Source organism: Miscanthus floridulus, chromosome 5, assembly GCF_019320115.1.
Source record: "Miscanthus floridulus cultivar M001 chromosome 5, ASM1932011v1, whole genome shotgun sequence".
NCBI lineage: Eukaryota > Viridiplantae > Streptophyta > Magnoliopsida > Poales > Poaceae > Miscanthus > Miscanthus floridulus.
Window position 1 is genome coordinate 25,874,047 of NC_089584.1, and position 21,310 is coordinate 25,895,356.

The following is a 21,310-nucleotide window of genomic DNA, read 5'->3' on the forward strand; positions in this document are numbered from 1 at the left end:
TGGCCAAAGTCAATTCTGTAAGGGAGAGGCAGCTGGCCAGATTCTGGTTAGTCCGATCGATGGAGGCCATGAAGGCATTGGCGCTATGATGCAGATCCATTGAGGGCCTCCTCAGCAGACCTCTTGCTATTCTCCATGATCTCAAACCTACAGAAAAAGCAGGAACTATACTAAGGATGTAGAAGGTTTGAGACGAAGCGGGTTATTGTTCGATCCACAGCCGTGGCCCATATATATAGCCCGGGAAGGTGAGAAGATAGATTTTGTCGGGGGTGTGAAATTGAAATTAGAAACAGAAGCAGATTGACACTCCGGAAATTTAGGGAACATATAATGAAGAGATAACATATTCAAACTTATTGCTTCCCCCAAATTATAAAATATCATGAGATGGATACGAAGAATTTACATTGACCAGAGATCAACCCACCGAGGCTTCTTTGGATTGAAGAGAGTTTGGGTCCCCACAAGACCAAAGGTCATCGTAAACCGAATCACATCGGCCCATTGATAAAATTGTGCCAGAGAAGGAGAAAGGCCACCCGCCTAACGGATGCCCAGCCGATTTCTTGGTAAATTGAGAAATTATGGGAAAGAAGCATGTGGCTTTCCCGATGGGCATTTGGAGGAACAAACAAGGGGAAGGTGTCCACATATTTTAGCCCTTGCAAACACTAGAACAACTTTGCGAGCATGGAGAGAAGACTCAGGTCATATCATAAGAATTCTTCTAACTGCAATAGTTGGTCCTCTTGCTCAACAAGGCGCTAGAATGAGCGACACAATCACCCTATGCATAAAAATTCTTCTAACCGCTCAAGATCTTCGTAGCAAAAGGATAGACCATGGAGGGTCCGGCGGAGTCGGGAGCACTCGAGGGGGCAGATAGAAGAGAAACATGGCTGAATTGTTGAGTTGCTCTCACCAGGGTCGGATAGACATTTTATAGCCTGCCTGGAAAGATGAATCCAGGTGCCCGTGAAGCGATGATGCTCTCATAAAAAGTTTTGAAGCATGGGCTCATGAGCTGACATAGGCCACGACAAATGGTAGAACCTAAATCAAGATTCTCTACCCGTGACTGTGGACCTATCGGGGATACAGACGCGATAATTTTGGAATAAAATTACTTTTATCCCAAAATTAGGAGGCATATGTTTACACCAAAATTTAGAAGAAGAGTCACAGGGACTCGAAAGTTCCCAAGATCGTGTCATCAAGGAATCAATTGTGTGTAGATCGGAACCAGCTGATTTGAATGCAACACTAGACTCGACTTTCTTCAAGTAGCGCTGGTAGATAACGACGAAGGCTACGATTGGCGCCGGAATAAAGCATGTTGGACTCTACAAAAAGGAAAAGATTAGAGTCCAAGTTATCTTAAATTAGGAATGTTTTCTCTAGGGCCCAAGATTGTGATGAGTCATGCTTAGATAGGAGTCATGCGTAGGTCCCGGGTATAAATATCAAACCCCGGCTATTGTAAAAGACACAATCAATCCAATACAAGTTATTTACTTTTTTCGGCTCCGGCCACCCCTTAGGAGTAGGAGTAGAGTAGATCTCGATGAGTTCTTCAGCAAGTACGGCTGCATCGATCCGGTTGACCTCCACTACTTGTCTGTAAGTACCGTAATGGCTTATACCTCTGTTCGTATGGCTGCATCGATCCAGTCGACCTCCACTGCGACTCTGGTATAAGTTAGTTATCGACTCTTGTCTAGTTCAAGTAAGGCTGCATCAATCCGGTCGACCTCCACTGCTCGAACTAGATTAAGGTCAAGTTATCGGCTTTATCTAAGGGTGGCGTTCCTTCGAATAGATTTATTAAGTTACCGATATTTCTTATTGCTTCCATTATTTATTTAATTACAGCAATATCACTTCGCCCGATTGTGATTGATCTAGATCGGCCTTATATCTTTTTTAACCCATCGTTTGTTAATCTAAATTTGATCTAATCTGCACTTTAAACGATGAGTTATGTTTTATCGGCTATTTTATATCAATCTTAATCGTGCATAGCGTGTGGTTAAGACGTGTTTGATCTTGAGTAGATCTATTAGCTAGCAAAAACCGTTCCATGGCCCGTTATCACGGCCTGTGTGATTCTATCTCACACCCCACTGTTAGCACCATAAAGTGGAGATTGTTATTTGGTAGATCTGTTTCTGAGAGGGCATGATCTTAACTGTGTGTTATGCCTGAATCGGCTGTTTTAGCCGATATCGAGTGCTTTCACAAACAGTTCACGTCACGAGACCGTTGAAGTAGAGATAGGTTAAAAGATGTGTTAGTCCCATGATCTTATTATTGTATTACGGCCTGCATGATTCTGCCTCATGCCCCACTAATATTAGTAATAAGTTAGGGTCGTTGAGTCTATTATTGTTTCTACGGCCTGCATGATTCTGCCTCATGCCCCACTAGTCATAGCGATAGATGAGATCTAATATGTTCATTAGATTTATCTCTATTAAATGGTTGAATGATGATGAACTGTTTTTTTTTATAAAGGGGTTCGGTTACTTGCAATCAATGGCTCAGTATAAACTAATTATTGTTAATATCTTATTGCCATTAACCAATATTTATCTAAAGAATAATATTCATCCTGAACGATAACCGATTCTTCTTACACAACTCCATGAGCTTTAACCGATTTATTCTTATGAATATGTCAGAATCGACTATTTAGTCTATCTCCTTTCATATCGGCTCTCAGAACCATACATTCGGGACTGTCTGGCAACACCAGCATGTTCTACCCTAAATTACTAATAAGCGTTCTCTCCTTGTCAATTGTAGGGTTAAATTGACTGACACGTCTTGGGAGGAGTGCACATAATCGACCATCCCCACGCTGAAGCTAGGCGGATCTCTAGCTCTATCGAGCGGATCCTTTCGGCTTACTCGTGTACTCTCGGTACGAGACAAAAATTCCGTGTCGACAGATCCACAAACTTAATCTAAAACTAGGAAGGAAAAAGAGGTCAGGATAAAATTATGGGGGTGAAAACGGATCGGATATGGACGGATATCACCGATATTATATTTGTTTTCATATTTCTGTCCGGATTCGGATTCGAATACGGATAATGTCAACTATATCGGATAGGATACGATTGGATATCGACATCATAAATATGCGATTTGAGTATTCGGATACGGATACGGTATCGGATGTTGGATATCCGGACTCGGATACGGACAGATCTCAACCCCTCTAAACAGATTCGATTTCGAATACGGTCAAAAAATATCTGTACCGTTTTCATTCCTAGTCAGGAGTGAGGAGAGGGACAGAGTCGAGGGCGGCGGCAGTGGCAGTTGGGATCGGCGGCGGCGTTGTGTGCGATTGGATCCTGATTTCTTTTACTTCAACCCAACAAATTCTCTTTACTCGAACAATGGTTCCAACTTCCAAGAGTTGTTTTGCATGCATCCACTAGGAGTCACCGTATTTATTCACAAAAAGAAAGGAATCACCGTATTTATTTGGCCACAGGGTTGATATGCGGCTGTGAAAATCATTTTCAATTACTAGAATAATGACGCACGCTTACAGACACTACCGTCCACATGCACGTATGTGGATGAAAGCAAAGGGAAAACAAATCACATTCGAACAGATATATATCGATATAAACATAAATAATTGTTATTTAGGTTTGGGTTCAGAAACTAATAGTGTCAAATGTGTTGAATATAATTAGTTGTGGTCAATGGATAATCGGATACTAGAAGTGAGCTACGCAAATATCCATATCAAATATATTTGAACTCAAATATGAGTTATCCAATTAGTATATATAAATCTCTCAGATTCGGATACGAACTATATTCAGCCTGTTCGTTTTTTGGTTTCAGTCAGAGCTTATCAGCCAGCCAACAGTATTTTCATCTCATAATAAAACAGCACCAGCCAAACTTATCAGCTCAGAAACCAACCAGCTAACAAGCGAATTGTCGTAACCCTTCAAACGTATAGAAATTATGTCAGACTTGTCTTTACCCCAACACGTGCTTTTAAAATAAGGGCTTGTTTGGCAGGGCTCCTCTCCGGCTCCGGCTCCGGCTCCTCCAGAGGAGCCCTGCCAAACGTTTTCTTGGTGGAGCCGTTTTTCAGTAAAAACAGAGGAGCCGGAGCCATTTTGGAGAAGCCACAATTTGTGGCTCCTCCAAAACGGCTCCGGCTCCTCCGGAGGAGCCCCTCGGGAGGAGCCGTGCCAAACAAGCCCTAAGTGACATTCCATGTGCTCACCGCAGCTTTTCTTATCTGCAGCTGCAGCTGTGGCTGCAAAAAATAAACTAGAATATACTAGAACACCGGATATTTTCCATGTTCATGCATTTTTCCCATAAAATTAAATTGATTTTTATAAAATTTCTACATTCCAAACAGACCTAGAAATATTCAAGGGCACAAGCGGGCAAAATATTGAAGAAGCAAAGCAACCTTTTCATTCATTCAAAATTGGTGTTCAGTAATATTTTCTACCAACAGAAAACGGTGAATATTATTATCACGCACGTTTGAGCTCCTCTGTTCTCTTTCCTGCTATTGCTTTTACGTTGCTATAGATGTTGATGTGCTTTCCTTTTCGAAATTTCTATCTGGTCAACACGGTTGTATGAAGTCACGAGCTGTCAATTTTGTCCTTAAAAGATACTATAATAGTTCCTAAAAATTTTCACCCCAAACTATCATATCGAATCTTGCGGCACATGCATGGAGTATTAAATATAGACGAAAAAAACTAATTGCACAGTTTGGTTGGAAATCGCGAGACGAATGTTTTAAGACTAATTAGTCCATGATTAGCCATAAGTGCTATAGTAACTAACATGCGCTAATGATGGATTAATTAGGCTTAATAAATTCGTCTCGCAGTTTCCAGGCGAGCTATGTAATTAGTTTTTTATTAGTATCCGAAAACCCCTTCCAACATCTCCGAAACATTCAATATGACATCCAAAATTTTTCATTTCGCGAACTAAACAGGCCTTTAGCCGAAACTGCAGTTGGCTTTTCAGTTTTTACAGTATAGAACTGGCTGCCCATTTCCGAGCTAGAACGGATGACCTTTAACATAGGACGTGGGTTGGGTGGGGCCCACTTGCAGCTCATCAAGGGTGGCTCCATAATCAGTTGGTCAAATTGTTGCACAACAAGTTGGTCAAAGCATGGTACAACACAGTACCATATATGCCAAAAGAATGTAATTGTGTGTTAGGTGGATGGACATATCTACAATAAAATCGATATTATTATGCTATGAAAGGGAAACCATGCGATAGTCAGATCTTATTTAGAGAAGGTGGTTTTGTGCGTGTTTGGGGCTAACACACACCGAATTTCTTCGGTAGTCCACTGAAGAAAGCACCAGAGTTTTCACATAGTGCACCTGAACCAAACCCTAGCTACCAGTCATTACAGGAGAAGACCAACTATTCATGTTCATTATTACTATGATGAAACAAGTGTACTGCTAGATTAACCACAACTAATAACCATATAAAACAAGTCATTGTCATTCTAGAGTACATAAATCTTCAACAACCTTTCACGAGAAAACGAAGAAAGAGAGATGTGGATGAGCCTTGCCGCCCCACATTGAGCACCGACTAGAATAACCTATTGTTTGGCTTATATTCCTACTTAAAGGGAAAATGCAAGGAAGAAACAAAATGCAAGTTTTTTTTGAGGTCTGCACCTTAGATTTCTGACATGTGTACTTTTTTCCAACCTAGATCAAACGGCTTTGGAAGAAGGTACGCTAGGTCACTCATGGTTATGGATGTAACAGTTTTCAACTAATACACAGACCCTAAAAATAGTCCCTTTTACCGCTATAAACTATCGTCATGGTTTGATTTCCTTCTCAAACTTCAAAACCATTTAAATTACCTCACTGTCTTGGTTTGGAGTGCTTGTAAATGCCCGATGAGGTTTTCAAACAATAAAAATGTCTTTAAGATTCTAAAAATTTTGAGAAAAAATCATAGATACATATTAGGACACGAAAAATCAAAATAACATATTTAGAATAGTGTAAAAAATCTCTATGAGCTTCCAAAAAAATAGATTTAGGTATAGAGAAATGGAAAAATATCCAAAAACTATGAAAAAAAAATCCAAAACATTATAATCAATGTTTAAACGCATTTTGAAAACATTTCACAATAAAAACACGAGATACAATCAGTACAAATGCATAGCATGAATAAATTCAACATCGATTGGAATGTTTGTAAATTTTCAAATTGTGTTATATTCATGATGGTTGCATCTTGTGTTTTTGTTGTGGAAATTTTTCGAAATGCATTTATACATCGAGTATAGTGTTTTGTGAATTTCCAAATTTTCCTAGATTCTTTTTCCGTTTTCATAGAACCCTTCAATATGGGATACGAAGCTAACGTAAACGGTTTTAATAATAGTTAAAGAATATTGATATTTAATTGTAAGAGTACGTTGGAGTTGGAAAATCAGGCCACGACCACGATGGATTTCCGAGAAACTACTGCGCTGCGCCGAGTGGCCTAGCCCACAGGATAATTGGGTAAGGCCATTACTTTAAGGGACATGCGCGCCAAGCTCGCCGTGCTCGCCACCGGCGCCCCTCCGCCACCACGGCCGCCCCACCCCTCGCGGCACCAGCGGCACATCCCGCGCCGTCGGTCTTTCAAGCCACCCCATTCTCTGCTCGACGGCGGACAGCCGTCGCCCCCGGTCCCCGCTTCGAGGAGGCGCGCCTGGCCGGCCGTCTCGGCAGCGCTCTTCGGTGAGGGGTTCCTCCTAGGCCCGCTCCTCGACGGAATCCACTCCCGCGTCGGCCTCCAGGTCTACGGAAACGGCGCCCTCGACGCCGGCCCTCTTCACACCCACATCCTGGTGCCGCCCCTGCTCGGCGCGTTCTACCTCACCGTCGACCTGCTCCACCTGTTCTTGGACCAGAGGGCGCCCCCAAGATCCAAGGCCACCGGGACCGCGCGGAAGACCGCGACGTCGCTACTGTGCGTTCTAGCTAGATACGCTCATGCTTCTTTATCTTCTGCTATGCATTGATCGAGACATCGAGTGTTGTAAATGATCCATTGATTTACGCAGTGTTCTTGCTCTGTTCATCGAGCTGAGCGCGGAGCTGTACAGAGCAGGGGTGTCCAGCAACTTGGAGGCCTACATCCTGTTCGCCGCCGCCGAGTTCGTGTGGGTGTTCCTCGATGGCTCCTGGCTGGGCTTCGCCATCGCCTGCCTCGTCGGCACAGTCTGCCCACTCGCCGAGATCCCATTGATCAAGTAAAGACATTTGTACCTACCCGGATCAATAGCTTCGTTTGCAATCTGCTGACTGTAGTCTGTACCACCTGCTGCGTGCGTTCATCTTACACTTTGCTAACATTATTCCTGGCACTGCCACTGCAAATGTCGCATCTGCAGATTACTTGGGTGCTGGAGCTATCCGAACGCCGACGTCCACCTGCTCGGCGAGGTACGTTTTCTTCTCCGCCAGGCGACAGGACCGGATCACGCACGCATCTCTCTGTCCTCTGTGAAATACTAGCGTCAGCGTCACGTCGTTGTGTGCGGGTTGTTCTGGGGCTGGTGAGCTGGACGACGACGTGCTACTTCGTCTACACCCCGTTCCTGGCGAACCTGGCGAGGTGGCTGGATTCACGGCTGGCAACCAACGACGGCGGCGCGCAGGGAGACGACGAAGCAGCTCGGTCTTGACGCCGGGAACAGCAGCACGCTCATGACCTGCTCCGTTCACCTGCACTGCACGATTCCAGACTGAAAAAACATTGTGCAGAGTTGCACGGTTCAGGGCTTCAGAGCTCCCTCCCGCTTGCATTACGCAGTGCCAAATGTCACGATGGTTGTTGGGTCTTGCGAAGGTTCTCTGAGAGAGTAATACTCGGAGCATATGCCGTGCTGTTCCGATAAGCGTCTGATGGCGATGCGGCCTTAATTTTATGATGGCCGTAGGGGGAGGAGAACGATGGGCATGGTTGTGCATAACTTTTGTTATAATGATCTGAAAGCATGGCCGCATTATGTTTTATGGGATTTGTCTTCAGGAGAGACACTCCAGCGACGTACGTGGCGACAGGTGTTCTGATACCTGAAAAATAGTGTCTTTTTTGTGTTGTTCTGCTCTGGATGCACGCCTGAGAAATACTAAATCTATTGGGGCCTCGTTTAGATTGCGAAAAAATTTCAACCCGATGAATAGTACCACTTTCGTCTTATTTGATAAATATTGTCCAATCGTGGACCAACTAGGCTCAAAAGATTCATCTCGTGATTTCCAACTAAACTGTGTAATTAGTTATTTTTTTTACCTACATTTAATACTCCATGCAAGCGGCTAAAAATTGATGTGATGGAGAGAGAGTGAAAAAACTTGGAATTTGGGATGCATCTAAACAAGGCCTGGGATTGTCAACAAACTTTTTACGTTACTTGTGTACATCGCACTTCTCTGCACCCAATTATGCCATTGACACTGTGCACAGACTGACAGACATTAGTGGCAAATAACAGAAGGATTAAAATTGCCAGTATGTTGTTTATCTGAAAGAATGGGCGTATGGCTGTCAACTGAGCTTACTGGGTAGTGTGACATCTATGCGGCGTATGACCTAGCTATCTAATTGGCATGTTCCATCAACTAGAAAGAACACTCAGACTAAGCACATTATTACGAACAATGGTGTCAGTAACTGAAGCCTGAAGGAAATGAGCTGTCTTAGAGCAGTCCAGCAGAGCACTAGTGAAGACGTACACCCCACTGGGCAACGCAGTGCACGAATCTAACGAGCTCCCACGGGGAATTCAGTTAGGTGACGTTCACAAAAATAAGAATTCAGTCAGGTAACGCACCCACTGCAAACCACATGCAGAAACGAAGAAAACTTGCGCGGTGCTGTTTTGGAGTTAAAAACAAAAAACACGTATAAAAGCAGAACCGAGATGTGGGGTGAACAAACATTCACCGACAAGCATAAATAATATCAGAATATCTTCACGACATCACTGCCAAGCACCAACCACGTCCCAACTGGCTCACCTACAGCCCAGCAGACAGCAACACAACCAAACCCTGACCATGGCCTTTGTGTGATGTGCTCCACCTGACAAGATAGCCTTGCACGAACACAGCAGATTTCTTGCAAGAAATGCAGATTCACCTGAAACCAGTAAACAAAAAAGCCCGTGCGCTGTCAGAGCTCGTAGGTCACTACTATATGAAGCTGTTACTACGACTGTTGATGCTTGAGCAGGCAGTTGAGCATTGCCATCATCCACCTGCGTTCTGACTTCAAGGCTTTTGAGAGTAGATCCATCGATCGAGCCACTGAACGATGGCTTCCCTCCTCCTGTTCCTGCGAGCCATTGTCAGTGCCAATGACGAGGGACTCACGGGCGTGGCGGCGGAGGAGACGACGACACCGACAACGCATAAACAGCGGCCGGGGAAGTGGACGTTCCCGTCGACGCGTCCGGCGACGGCACCTTTACGCGACGCGGAGGAGGAAGAACGGTGGCTGGTCTCCTGCCTGCAGTGGCCTCGCGTCGATCGCAAGTCCGCGTGGATGCAGATAGTTTGACGGCCGGCCGGGTCCGACCACCGAGTACTTGAGGAGACAATCTGAGTGTAACTATATATTACTCGATGGCGGTTCATCTCGGCTTGCCCTTGCCATGTGTTTCCTGGATGAATTCCGTCCGAACGTTTCCACGTGGTGCTGCCACTGCCAGCAGCCTTGTGACCCTTAGCCAAGCGTCAAGTCGCTCCACGCTCGCTTGACCGCTCGAGGTCATGAAAGCTCAGGTCTTGGTCCCGGATTCCCCAGTGAGCCAGCCCCGCCGAGACCAGACGTTGCCATGCAACGGCCACGAGACGGTTGCAATAGTGCTACCAGCCTACCAGACATGGCTTCCCTTCTCCCCGAGCCCGAGGGGAGCTCGCTCCCATGGCAATGGATTGGGGCGTGGTCCGTCCGGGTCCGGGGTACCTACCTGAAAACCGACGTGGCCTCGTCAGCACGGCTCTAGGTGCGGCTCATAATCTTGCCGGCGACGGCAGTGTCCTCATGTCGTCATGTTCATTCTTGGAAGAACCACTTGCCACCTTCCTGGGGCAGTGTTCGGCTACACTTTAAGCTGGCTTGTTCGGCTTATTTTTTCAGCTGGAGCAGTGTTTTTCTCTCACAACATTCAAGCATAAACAGTATTTTCCAGCATGAATAGTAAATAATCCAGCTCAGCCTTTGGAGACCACCTACACCTCGTGGATGTTCATAGATGTGTGATGGTGACATCTTTCATGTCATTCTCCTCCTCAAGGCGTCGCATTTGGAGACCACCTACACCTCGTGGATGTTCATCTTTCACAAGCCCAAATCCACCTTCAATGATCAACCCTTGGTGTTTGCACAAGTTACTAACCGGCAAATATCACTGTCGGTGTCCTTAATTGATTGCTTTGTGTCACTAAATATCGGGTTATTGGGACCTTGATCCTCTCTTGGATCTCCTCCTTCTCCTATTGGCGGTCCTCTCTCCTTTGTGGCTTCCTCTCTCTGAATGGGCGTTGGTGGACGTCGATTGGATCCTATATATGCTTCAAAGACATTGTAAATCACGGTTGTCATCTTACTCGACATAAAAAAACTTAACAGGCACATGTAGAATGAAGATCGCTAGAGTAGACAGTGGTGTTAGAGCATCCCCAATAGTTGGGAGCATATTTGTTGGGTTGCTCCTACAGTTTTCAAAATCTCGATCCTAAAATATATAAGACAATTTTACGTTAGGAATCTCATAAATCATCATAACCACTTTTATATTTTCTTTCTCTCTTGTATATTTGTATCAGAAACTATGCCCTACTCTTTATTCCTCCCCACGTCTGCAATCAGGTAGAGTTTTCCATGTACGGAAAGATTCGGAGTTGACACAGAGAGTTGTTGGATATGCTCTTAGTTGAGTACAGTCACTTGATAGTGGTATTAGTCTCTCTTTTTTGGTGGGGGGATAGGGATTTTCATTACTCAGACAGAGCTGAATCATCAGTAATTATAGATTTAATACATGCCGGAATGGAGATAAAAGATTGTTCCTCCTCCAGATCACATAAGCTACCTAACATTGTCAATTCATGCACTACCCTATTACACGATCGCGCCCGTTGCTGAATCTTCCAGGAGATGAAGTTCAGAGCCAGCAGACTTCATAGTTCAGAGATAAGGTTGGTATTAGTTAGTGAACAACGATGTGCTTTTGTGATGGGAGTTTTTTTATTTCCCCCTTATTTGTTATTGCTTTTGTCATGGGAGTTTTTTATTTTGGAAAATTTTATGTGAAAGCGAGGTGCTGCTCACAGTAAGGTAGTAAGTGCAAATTGTACACGGATTCCAACTGCCAGAAGAGCACCATTGATACACAGTATATTTTCTCAGTTACTTCCTCTTATGTCACAAATATAAGTTCATTCAAACATCAACACAATCTCCAAAGTGTGACTTTGACTGTAAATATCTATAGAAATAAACTTACGATCAAAGGTAGTAAACTGGGATCCTCGTTATTATACTGCGCTGCAAGTAGATGCGATTTAGCACAACCAATCAAGGTACAAAATGTTAAATGGTTCAAATTTCAGGGAGACAACACCCCTTCAGCCCCAGTCGATGAACGGGAGGGGAGGATAGCCGCCTTCAGGAGGAGGTTGCAGTGACGGCGGCAGGTTGCCCCAGGAGGTGTGCCCCCCCAGTATGTTCCCTGCGCAACAATAACAGAGGAATGAAACATTGCCAATGCAAACTCGCTAAAGGTAAGTGTGATGGAACTCATTAACGAGATAAATCATGATGGAGCATTTGCAAAACGGTGAACCCTATGCTTCCCTGGCAGCTTAAGCACTTGAAAGCATCACAAAATTTCAGAATTCAGAGAAAGGATCAAGAGCATGGTTCCTGCAGACCTGGAAGCTGACAACAGCTCCAAACCAAACAAATTTAAGGCCTTTAATCTGTAGGCCCTCCTTCCTAGTCATCTTGAGGCACCAACCGACAGGCCCGCTTGCAATCGAATAGCCTCGAAACATCCAAACGGCACGCGATCAGTCTCTGGTAGGCACCAAGTCACTAACCAATGGACCCGCTGGCACGTGATCGTGTAATTTAAAACGTCCAAATAGGATGATTGTGTGGCAAGGGCTCAATTCATGGCAGGACAGCTGACTAAACTGAGGATATGATAAGCATATAGCTTATCGCATATCACAATTCTTTCTGTAAGGTGGGTGCCAGAATTTAGAAATCTTTTGTTGGTTTTCAGAGGAGAATATATTAGTACCTTAATTATGTGTGTTTCTTCTACGAGCAGGTGTTCTCTACTTACAAGTAGAAGTAGGTTTCATCTCATTCAACGGTCATCAACACAATTTTCCCTTCATGGCATGTTAAATGGCAACCCAAATATTTTTTTTAAAAAAAAATACTAGATGGAAAAAAAATTGTAACACTAGAACTCGAGAAGTGCAATTGTTTATTCTGGATTGGTGAGACCATGAGACACCTACAGTTAAGCACACTTTTCATATATTTACTAGTTACTTGACTGAGTGGGTGGCGTATATAACTCTTAAAATTTTCATATCCATTGTTTTCAAGTTCGGGCTTCATAAAGAATACTGTAAACAATCTCTAAGCATTGACTGGAATGCAGTAATTAATTGTTTATGAAGCAAAATCTAACTAGTAATTTCAAGGTTAGGCATGCAATCATACAGTTAACTATAACAATATTGTGTTGATAAGAATCTCATGCAATAAAAAGATTACCTGAGGAAGAATTTCTGTCTGCTCCCTGGTATCCAACAAAATTGGGTTGGTTCCCAATAAAATCAGACTGCTGCACCAAGGGTCCAGGCCCAGACCCAGGCCCTGAATGATACAAATTTATTGGAAACATATAAGGCCTATCCATGGACTAAACCAACCTCAGTATTGTTTTAGCGCTGACGGAACTAATACACAAATGTTTCTCCAAGTTATAAGCATCAGGTGTTACCAATAGTAATTGTAAATATAAGCTTTGTAATGCATTCAAGATAATTAGTCATACCTAACGATTTATACCTAACAAGGCTAAAGGTTCCTTGCTGTACTGGTCATGGGGTTATGCCCTTTTAAGGGGTTGTATGAGTCACCTACACACCTTTTCTTCTATTTAATATAATGATACACACCTCTCCTGCGTGTTCGAGGGTGGAAAAAAGGCTAAATGTTCCTACACTCCAGCAGATTTGTGTACAGACAATTATTTCCTCTGAGGCAGAAGTAAGGGAGACCCAAAAGCTCTGCTTGGATTCCGCAGAGGGGCACAGATATCACCTAAAATCAATTACAGTGTCTGTTGCTCAAATGAAACAGTATGTGTGGAAAATCAAATGTAGGAACATGTGATCTTCAGGAGGTGTTCCATTTTTAGAGTTCTTTAGAGTTTTGAGGTGTTTCATTCAAATAGAATCTAGCCCAAATGCAACATACAACTCGATGGATACTTAAAATTTTAGTATGAGTAGATGTTCAAACAGCCCCTAAGTTGCACCCAATAGCATACCTGTAGGCATGTATTGATTTATACCCTACCAGATGTGTGGATGGCACGCTACTTTAAGAAAAATGCAAACCCTTACCAGATGCAGCTAATGCTGGATTGACACCATCTGGCTTCGGATGGAAGTACCTGCATGAATCCCCATACTTGCAAGTCCCCTGCAACATGAAGGAATTGACCTCAAAATTCAGAGCGGCCTACTCTTGGTGCATGTGAGGCAGCTGCTAAGTTTCCGACGCAGCGTGAGATGACTCACCGTGCGGACGAAGTGGTGACAGATGCCCTTAGCGAGGGTGCCGTCAGGCAGAAGGAGGGAGGAAGCGCCGCCATGCTGCTCTGCCGACGAAGGAAACAGAGGAGTCAACCGGAAAGACCTGAACGGCCCCGAGCGCGGTGGCAGACACGGTGTTCGACGAAACGCGCCAACCAGAGAGCAGATGAAGCGACGACTGCGAAGGGGAAGAAGGGGAAAGGGAAGGGGAGGGTTTCCGGCTGACCTTGGTGGTGGATGGAGTCGTACCAGAGGGCGCGGGCGCGCTGGTGCTGGACGCTCTGGAGGTGGCGCCTCCGGGCGGCGGGGGTGTCCTGGAACTGCTTGTCGCAGTAGTCGCAGTAGTACTTCCCCAAGGGCATCCTGCTGGGTGTTGGCAGCTCTGCTCTCTGCTAACCTGCAGCAACAAATCCCACACAATTTTTTGCAAGAACTGAGAATTTCCTTTGCTAATCCGAAGCCTAGCCAAAACCCTATGCGGCGTTTGGATTCAGACCAGGACAGGGATATCCCACCCTTGAAAGAGTAATTCTGTATCCTGGCTATCCATTCTTTACGCTTCATTTAATCTTGGTCGTTCATCCATTTAACTGTCCCTATCCCATCCTTTATATCCCTTTATCCAAACGCCACCTCGAGGTACAACCAAAGAAACATCTGTAGTTCAACAGTCCAGTGCTTAGATTGACTCAAAAATATCACCCACGAAGACTCGACGCCTCGAAATCTAACCTGATACCAAAAATCTGTTTGCCATAACGCTTTATCTCACAACAGCTTCGATTGGAAAAAAAACAAGACCAATCATACCAAACACCTCATGAGAAGAGGCGGCGGAACCATACCCACGAAGACTCGACGCCTCGAAATCTAACCTGATACCAAGAATCTGTTTGGCATAACGCTTTATCTCACAACAGCTTTGATTGGAAAAAAATCAAGACCAATCATACCAAACACCTCATGAGAAGAGGCGGCGGAACCATACCAACCACCTCACGAGAAAGAGCCGTTTTTTTAAGAAAGAATTGTAATGGTAGTTTCAAAACATCCAAATAGCCCGAAGTAATACCAAACCAAGGATACCATCTACGCGTGTCACATTTCCTCAATCGCATCAGATTTCCACAATCGTCTCAAACGCTGCAATAGCGCAACTTTCAGGTAAGAGCGATCAAATCAGCAACTTCCAGACTGAACAAATAACTACATCTCAATTCTCAACCAAAAGATTTTGGCAACAATCAACAGCAGATACCATCGCCAGTGTGCAATAATCGACAGGAGCAGCACTAGGTAACAATCAACAACAAAATACGGTAGCAGTCTGGGTCTGGAGACAAGGAAACATGGAAAAACGAAGTGAATCCATACATAGATTCAAAGCTACCATAAATACATTCATACTGCTCTATAACAAATTACAAGATCAGCTATGGCAATCTCCAGTAAGCGTCAGTCAGTAGGAGGGGGGTGCCGTTACATGTCACTGCGACATAGACTACTCAGCTACACAGGTCACATTGTCATACATGTAGGTAATCTTGCATCTTCAACGACAGGCTCGCATGCCTCAGATCATCCAACATCCCAGGGGAAATGCACAATTGCAACCACAGGTTCCAGTCTCAAGGCGCAGTCATTTTCACAATCCAACATAGGCGCATTGCTTCTTTGCATGTTCTGGAATCAATTTTGCAACAATGTCTGCTGGGACTCCTTTCAATTCTGCAGAACAGAGGTGGCAAGCATGTAAGGTGGTGATATACAAAGAACAAACTTGGAACTACACTGCTAGCTGGTTGTAACAGCTATGATAACAATGCTGAATTGAGTAGGCATGAAACATACCGTGAGTCTTGAAATTGAAAAGGGGTGGCAAAAAGCGGCCATTTGGAAGGCGGGTATTAGGATCCCGAAGCTCATCAAAGAATGGGTGAACAAGTGCCTCCACCTGGACAAAAGATTCATAAAGATCTTAGAAAATCATAAAGTCAACAGGGGTAATGCAGGAGCTGGCACACAGGTCTAATGCTATGACTATTTCCATCATGTAATGTACAATGACATGCACTTACAGCAGTGCATCTCAGATTTGGGGAGTACTGGAGTAGCCGAGAGACCAGATCAACAGCTTCTGGCGGCATCCTTTTGTGGAATACCTGAAAGATAAATGTACAAAAAGGCAATTAGTAACACAACAGCAACAGTTTTTTCAGAATATTGTAACAAAATGTAGAAAGATTTGCACCTTGTGCCATGGGTGTGCTTTGATTTGTGGGAACTTAAACTCTGTATAATTCGGGTTCATGCATTTAATCTCCTCCCTTGTTGGAGTACCAAGGACCTGCCATACAAAATCAAATTAAGGGTGATCAGAATTTGTGTTTCTGTAGAAGATAATTTACAAGTTCGCAGAACCGACAACTACCTTGATGATTTCTACAAGTTGGTCCACACCACTTTCACCCGGAAACAAAGGCTGTCGAAATAGTTCTTGTAAGACAATGTGAACTGAAAAGACTTTTGTTGACTTGAATTTTTTTTTAAATAGCAATAAAAATTTGAGACACCTTACCTGCCCTAGCATAAGCTCAGCAAGAACACATCCAGCAGACCAAATGTCAATCGCTGTGGTATACTCAGTAGCACCAAATATGAGCTCTGGAGCCCTATAGTACCGGGAGCAGATGTACGATATGTTTGGTTCCCCCTTGACCAGAACTTTTGCACTACCAAAGTCACATAGTTTAAGCTGGTGGGTGTGTGGGTTCACCTGTAGTGAAGTTTGAAAATCAATTTCAAAGTACAAAACCATTTCTTCTAGAAAAAGATACAGAAGCAAAATAGAAGATTTTCCAGCATACCAGAAGATTCTGTGGCTTAATATCTCTGTGGCAGACACCGATAGTACCATGAATGTAAGCCAATGCCCTACATATCTGCCAAAAACCAATACAATATCAAATATTGAAAAAGAACAAGCACATCCATTGGAGCAGCCAATATTTAGGTGAAATGAAATATTTTGTTTAGCTTCAACATCAAACATTCTCATACAGGATCCAAAACATAAGCTTTAAAGTATAATTAAAACAATAGGAAAAAGGAAAGGTACAAATCATTACCTGGTACATATACAGCTTCACATAAATAAGTGGCATACGTTGGTTCATCTTGTTGTGATGCTTCACAACTCGATGAACTGTCTCCGGCACATACTCAAGGACCAAGTTTAGATAAAGCTCATCCTTCTCAGTTGTTGAAAAGAAGCAATGCTTCAAAGCAACAACATTAGGGTGGTCAAGAAGGCGCATGGTCTGCAGCTCACGGTTCTTGTAACGCTTATCCTGAAGAACCTTCTTTATGGCAACAGTCTCACCCGTCTCCAAACACTTAGCCTATGAACAGGTGAAATGGCATTGCAAATTAGGAGAGGCATCTGATTACAAAAGGTAGCACGCAAGATATGAAAGATCTAAAATAGGTACAGCGCCATGGAACGTATAATACCACCGACAGCTGCATAATAGAACATATCTAAGTCAGTCACAAGTTGTTGCAACTAACCTGGAAGACAATCCCAAAAGAACCTTGACCTACAATGCGCTCAGCCATGTAGCTCACTGTCTGCAAATGCAACCAATAAATTCGCATTATTAGACATACAAAAAGAAACAGAGAAAATTGATCAGAACAATTCCACACATCATGAAAATGTTGGCAATATGCAAACGTAGCACATTAAATTATGGTCTTGTCTTTCAATTATTAGATTCAAGCATGCACTAAAAACATGTACAATAGTTGATAAATCCTGATCAAATGCAGTAAAGCACTCTCACATGTTTTGGTTGACCATTCTTGCCACCAGTAGTGGTGACAATTATGTGCCCAGTTTCAGTCCCTTTCCCATTAATTATGGTTGCTTCAACTTCCTGCAATTGGCATTCACGTAAAATGTTATATCACGGTCCCATTTTTCACATCATCTTGAAGAAATTCCCGAAACAAAATGTCAATGCATCTTCACCTTATCATCTCTAATCTTTATCTCGTTCATCTGATCTTGCAACTTCACCACACCAATGCTGGTGCTGCTGCTGTTCTTGTACCCAGAAGGGGCTACACCAGCTGAAGCCATCTCTTAAGAAAGCCAACGTGCATCAACTCCCCCAACAGCAGCAGATCTATTGGGCTACCTGTAAGTGGATTAGCAACCAAATCGATCAGAGGGATGGTTCTAGATACTGCAATGGCAACATCATTCGCAACGGCAGAGGCTTAATGTCTAACGAGCCGAACTTTGTTAACAAGTAGTACAGCCCATCCCTCGAATATAGGTAAAATGTAAGAAACGAGAACAAGTTCATCCTAGACTTGCAAACACGGCTGAAGTCATGAGCCAAGCAGGCCACCGACAGAAAATAGAGCACAGAATCACCTAATAGTTGACACACATTGCAAGAACCGCTCACGGCTTATCAAAACATCGTAAAACGAAGTCATTCGTGTTTACTGTACCAAAGTTTAGCCATGGCATCGAACTATCTAAGGGCTTTCTTATCTTGACCCTCCTCTCTAAACATATAAAGCCAGACTGGCAGATACTCGTAAAGATACAGACGCTATGTTCATCCGCGAAGCAAAACTTCCCCCTTCTAAATGGCCTTAGAATGGAAGGGGAAAAAAAAGCTCGACTGTATGTCTCGGCCAGAACTCAAGCATATCAAGGCAACGTGCTCCGAACTCTTGCAAAGTCAAAGCAAATAATCCTAATTTAGGACCCCTCTGAATCTGTTCAGGGGGCATTTCCGAGCCTGTAACGAAGGGAAACAAGCAAATCCACAAAGAATTGACGGCTTGGGCACTAATTGATGGATTTCATTTCGCATGGAAGCTAGAGCAGCACCTATGCACCGATAGACAAGAGGAACAGAAGTCATGAGATCCGCGCAAACGCTCTAGCGTCTAGGCTGACTAAATCACTAAAAACATGAACACGAACTCAGAGATAGAGCGCATCTTTCACAGAACGATACCAACTTCGTCAAGAACCCAGGAAACGCTCCAGAAATCGTCACTGACCCGCGCGAAGAACAGGCCCAACCCGGCGGCGAACGGTCCGCGCCTCCCACCGGGAAAAGGCAGATCCCAGGAGACGGATGACCAGAGCTCCCAGAACCGCCAGCGGCGCACGGAAACATGGACCAAGAACGGAGCGCCCATTCGCGGTCACAAACGACCAACAGAGAAGAACAAACCGAAAAAACAAACAGCCAAATCTAGGAGAAAGAACAGATGGGTTTCCATGCCTCTAACCTCCCCCTGTTGCCTCCCTCCTTCCTCCACCAAAGAAATCTCTCTGCTCCCCTCCGAGATGGTTCCTCCGCTTCGCCTTCTCCCTCCTCCGCCTCCTCTCCACCAGTCTACCTCCCTGTTCTCTGGCTGCTCGCCCTCCTCTCCCCTCCTTTCCTCCCCCTTTCTACCTCCTCCCACCCCCGCCTCTTCTTTCCGCTTGTCGGGACGCAGGCACAGCAGAATACTGCTCCCAACGCGACGCAGCGGCCGAAATGATTTGTGCCTGCCTGCCTGCCTGCTGCCGAGGCCTGCAGTCAAAGCACCCAGCACCACCACACGACGCCCGCGCGCACCATGTGGGTCACGTTCCTCACGGGCCCCACCTGTCAACCAAGCGTTCTCGGCACGAGTCACGTGCACACAGGGCGCCGGATCCCTTGGGGTTTTGGTTGGGCCACGCCTTTTGACTGGTCAAATCCGTGGGGCCCGCTGCCCGGACTGCGTCGGGGGGGGGGGCTCGGTTACTGTTCGCCTGCGCTGCCCCTGCACGCTGCCGCGTGGAGGCGAGCGCGGTCAGGGCCCACGCCGCAGCGGGTGGGATCCGGTGGCGGGGGGGTTCCCCGTTTGTCCGTTATTTTTACCGCATCTGGGCACGCGAGATTCGAATACTGGGGTGTCGTGCGAGGGCGAGGAAAAGACGGTCGTGCCCCTGGGCTTGGTTAGATCTGGACTCTTGTTTTGCAGCCTGTTCGGCTGAACTGCTTCCAGCTTCTTTCAATTCGCTAGAACACTATTAAGCGCGTGTTCAGTTCCACCTAAAATTCTAAAAAATGCTACAGTACCTATCATATCGAATGTTTATGGCCCGTGTATGGAGCATTAAATATAGACGAAAAAAACTAATTACACAGTTTGGTGAAAAATTACGAGACGAACGTTTTGAGCCTAATTAGTACATATTTGAACACTAATTGCTAAATAAAAATAAAAATGCTACCATAACCTAAAATTCCAACTTACTAGAAGTAAACACGCTCTGAATTATCCGAATTCAGCCGAAAATGGAGGTGGGTGGCAGAGCAGCGAGGACGGAGGACCACCGCACCGGCACTCGCGAGAGACTGTTGACTGGAACCGGTGAGCTGGTGCAAGTGAGGTGAGCCGGGCTTTACAGGACCGCAGGAGCAGGTACTCCCAACCCCGCGGTGCGTTCTATTTTGAAATTTCAAATCTGGACGACCGTGGAACGTGGATCAGTGGATAGATAACGTGGACGCCAAACATAAACAAGCTGGGGAAACAAAGCGCCTCTTGTGCCTGAGACTGACAGGTTCAAATGCCTAATTAGTTGGTACTGCAGTTTGTCATGCTTAGTTTTAGTTAAACTATAAAAACTGCTATAAACAAAATCGAAGCTACACTTATAATAAAGTTTATCAAGAAAATTAGTGTATGACATGTGAAACAGAATGCTACGAAAATGTAGTATGCTATAGATGTGATAGTGAACCAAACAACTACCTAAAAAGCTATGACATGACTACAATGGTAAGTTATGGTCATAAACCAAGCATACCCTTATTACAGCAATGTTCTTCTTATACAGAGCAACTAGGCGCGACATGGTGGCTATTAGAGCCTATTTGGATTGTTTCCATTAGTTTCCCACACCATAGCTGTGCGTGAGCCAAAAGCTTGTGGCATGGCAAACTTACGATAAACTTAGGAAGCCATCCAAACAAAGAGCTAAGTTTTTGTGCCAAGTTGTGGCCAACTGTGGAAGCAATCTAAATAGACCTATTTACGAATACTCTAGATTATATCAACCAATGGATTTACATATTGGCCCCGTTCGGCTTACCTTAAAAGTCGGCTTGTTCGGCTTTTTTTTCAGCCGGAACAGAATTTTTCTCTTACAACAATTCAGCTTTAGCTTATTTTTTCAGCCAAGCGAACGGGGCCATTATCGGAGTACCATGGAGAAATGACTAGTGCCTCAACTAACAAAAGTTCAAAACCGTTGCCCCATGGAGCGTTAGCAAATGAATTTGTCTATCTTGGTTATGTAACTTTATGAGAGAAAGAAGGACCGTAAAAAGGTT

The 21,310-nt window shown here is 44.4% G+C and overlaps 3 protein-coding genes and 1 long non-coding RNA gene across 7 annotated transcripts; 1 reads left to right on the forward strand and 3 right to left on the reverse strand.

Moving 5' to 3' along the window:
- The first annotated feature begins 6,538 nt into the window (after positions 1-6,538).
- LOC136451818 (uncharacterized) lies at positions 6,539-8,193 on the forward strand. The gene is made up of 4 exons (XM_066452502.1): positions 6,539-7,020; positions 7,115-7,303; positions 7,445-7,495; positions 7,603-8,193. The coding sequence occupies exons 1-4, from the start codon at positions 6,590-6,592 to the stop codon at positions 7,736-7,738; spliced, it is 807 nt and encodes a 268-aa protein (XP_066308599.1). The 5' UTR covers positions 6,539-6,589; the 3' UTR covers positions 7,739-8,193.
- An 815-nt stretch (positions 8,194-9,008) lies between these two features.
- LOC136451819 (uncharacterized) lies at positions 9,009-10,265 on the reverse strand. Its single transcript, XR_010758652.1, has 2 exons — positions 9,317-10,265; positions 9,009-9,198 (listed from the first exon to the last, which is right to left on the reverse strand). It is a non-coding gene; the product is annotated as an uncharacterized lncRNA (long non-coding RNA).
- A 1,187-nt stretch (positions 10,266-11,452) lies between these two features.
- Positions 11,453-14,812, reverse strand: LOC136451820 (zinc finger CCCH domain-containing protein 3-like). Of its 4 annotated transcripts, none has more exons than XM_066452506.1 (6): positions 14,640-14,812; positions 14,404-14,564; positions 14,134-14,304; positions 13,893-13,967; positions 13,716-13,794; positions 11,453-11,794 (listed from the first exon to the last, which is right to left on the reverse strand). In XM_066452506.1, exons 2-6 carry the CDS (start codon positions 14,455-14,457, stop codon positions 11,691-11,693), a joined length of 483 nt encoding a protein of 160 aa, XP_066308603.1. In that variant the 5' UTR covers positions 14,458-14,564; positions 14,640-14,812; the 3' UTR covers positions 11,453-11,690. The 4 variants fall into 4 exon arrangements, with proteins under 4 accessions (XP_066308603.1, XP_066308600.1, XP_066308601.1 ...); XM_066452503.1 differs by lacking the exon at positions 14,640-14,812 and adding an exon at positions 12,859-12,960 and having other exon boundaries at positions 14,404-14,593; XM_066452504.1 differs by lacking the exon at positions 14,640-14,812 and adding an exon at positions 12,859-12,960 and having other exon boundaries at positions 13,893-13,972; positions 14,423-14,564.
- A 415-nt stretch (positions 14,813-15,227) lies between these two features.
- Positions 15,228-19,454, reverse strand: LOC136449716 (glycogen synthase kinase-3 homolog MsK-3-like). The gene is made up of 12 exons (XM_066449873.1): positions 19,223-19,454; positions 17,941-18,109; positions 17,753-17,845; positions 17,478-17,537; positions 17,036-17,308; positions 16,775-16,849; positions 16,486-16,683; positions 16,339-16,389; positions 16,159-16,254; positions 15,986-16,069; positions 15,759-15,861; positions 15,228-15,635 (listed from the first exon to the last, which is right to left on the reverse strand). Exons 2-12 carry the CDS (start codon positions 18,049-18,051, stop codon positions 15,553-15,555), a joined length of 1,227 nt encoding a protein of 408 aa, XP_066305970.1. The 5' UTR covers positions 18,052-18,109; positions 19,223-19,454; the 3' UTR covers positions 15,228-15,552.
- Between the last annotated feature and the right edge of the window lie 1,856 nt (positions 19,455-21,310).

Excerpts from the sequence above, each read along its gene's own strand:
- LOC136451818 (XM_066452502.1), top strand. The coding sequence starts at position 6,590 with ATGCGCGCCAAGCTCGCCGTGCTCGCCACCGGCGCCCCTCCGCCACCA. Across the intron at positions 7,021-7,114 it reads AAGACCGCGACGTCGCTACT|TGTTCTTGCTCTGTTCATCG; the intron begins GTGCGTTCTAGC and ends TGATTTACGCAG. Across the intron at positions 7,496-7,602 it reads GACGTCCACCTGCTCGGCGA|GGGGCTGGTGAGCTGGACGA; the intron begins GGTACGTTTTCT and ends GCGGGTTGTTCT.
- LOC136451820 (XM_066452503.1), bottom strand. The coding sequence starts at position 14,457 with ATGGATAGCCAGGATACAGAATTACTCTTTCAAGGGTGGGATATCCCT. Across the intron at positions 13,795-13,892 it reads GTCACCACTTCGTCCGCACG|GGGACTTGCAAGTATGGGGA; the intron begins GTGAGTCATCTC and ends TTCATGTTGCAG. Across the intron at positions 12,961-13,715 it reads TCCAGCATTAGCTGCATCTG|GGCCTGGGTCTGGGCCTGGA; the intron begins GTAAGGGTTTGC and ends TGTATCATTCAG.
- LOC136449716 (XM_066449873.1), bottom strand. The coding sequence starts at position 18,051 with ATGGCTTCAGCTGGTGTAGCCCCTTCTGGGTACAAGAACAGCAGCAGC. Across the intron at positions 16,850-17,035 it reads TGAAGCTGTATATGTACCAG|ATATGTAGGGCATTGGCTTA; the intron begins GTAATGATTTGT and ends GGTTTTTGGCAG. Across the intron at positions 16,390-16,485 it reads CTGAGCTTATGCTAGGGCAG|CCTTTGTTTCCGGGTGAAAG; the intron begins GTAAGGTGTCTC and ends CTATTTCGACAG.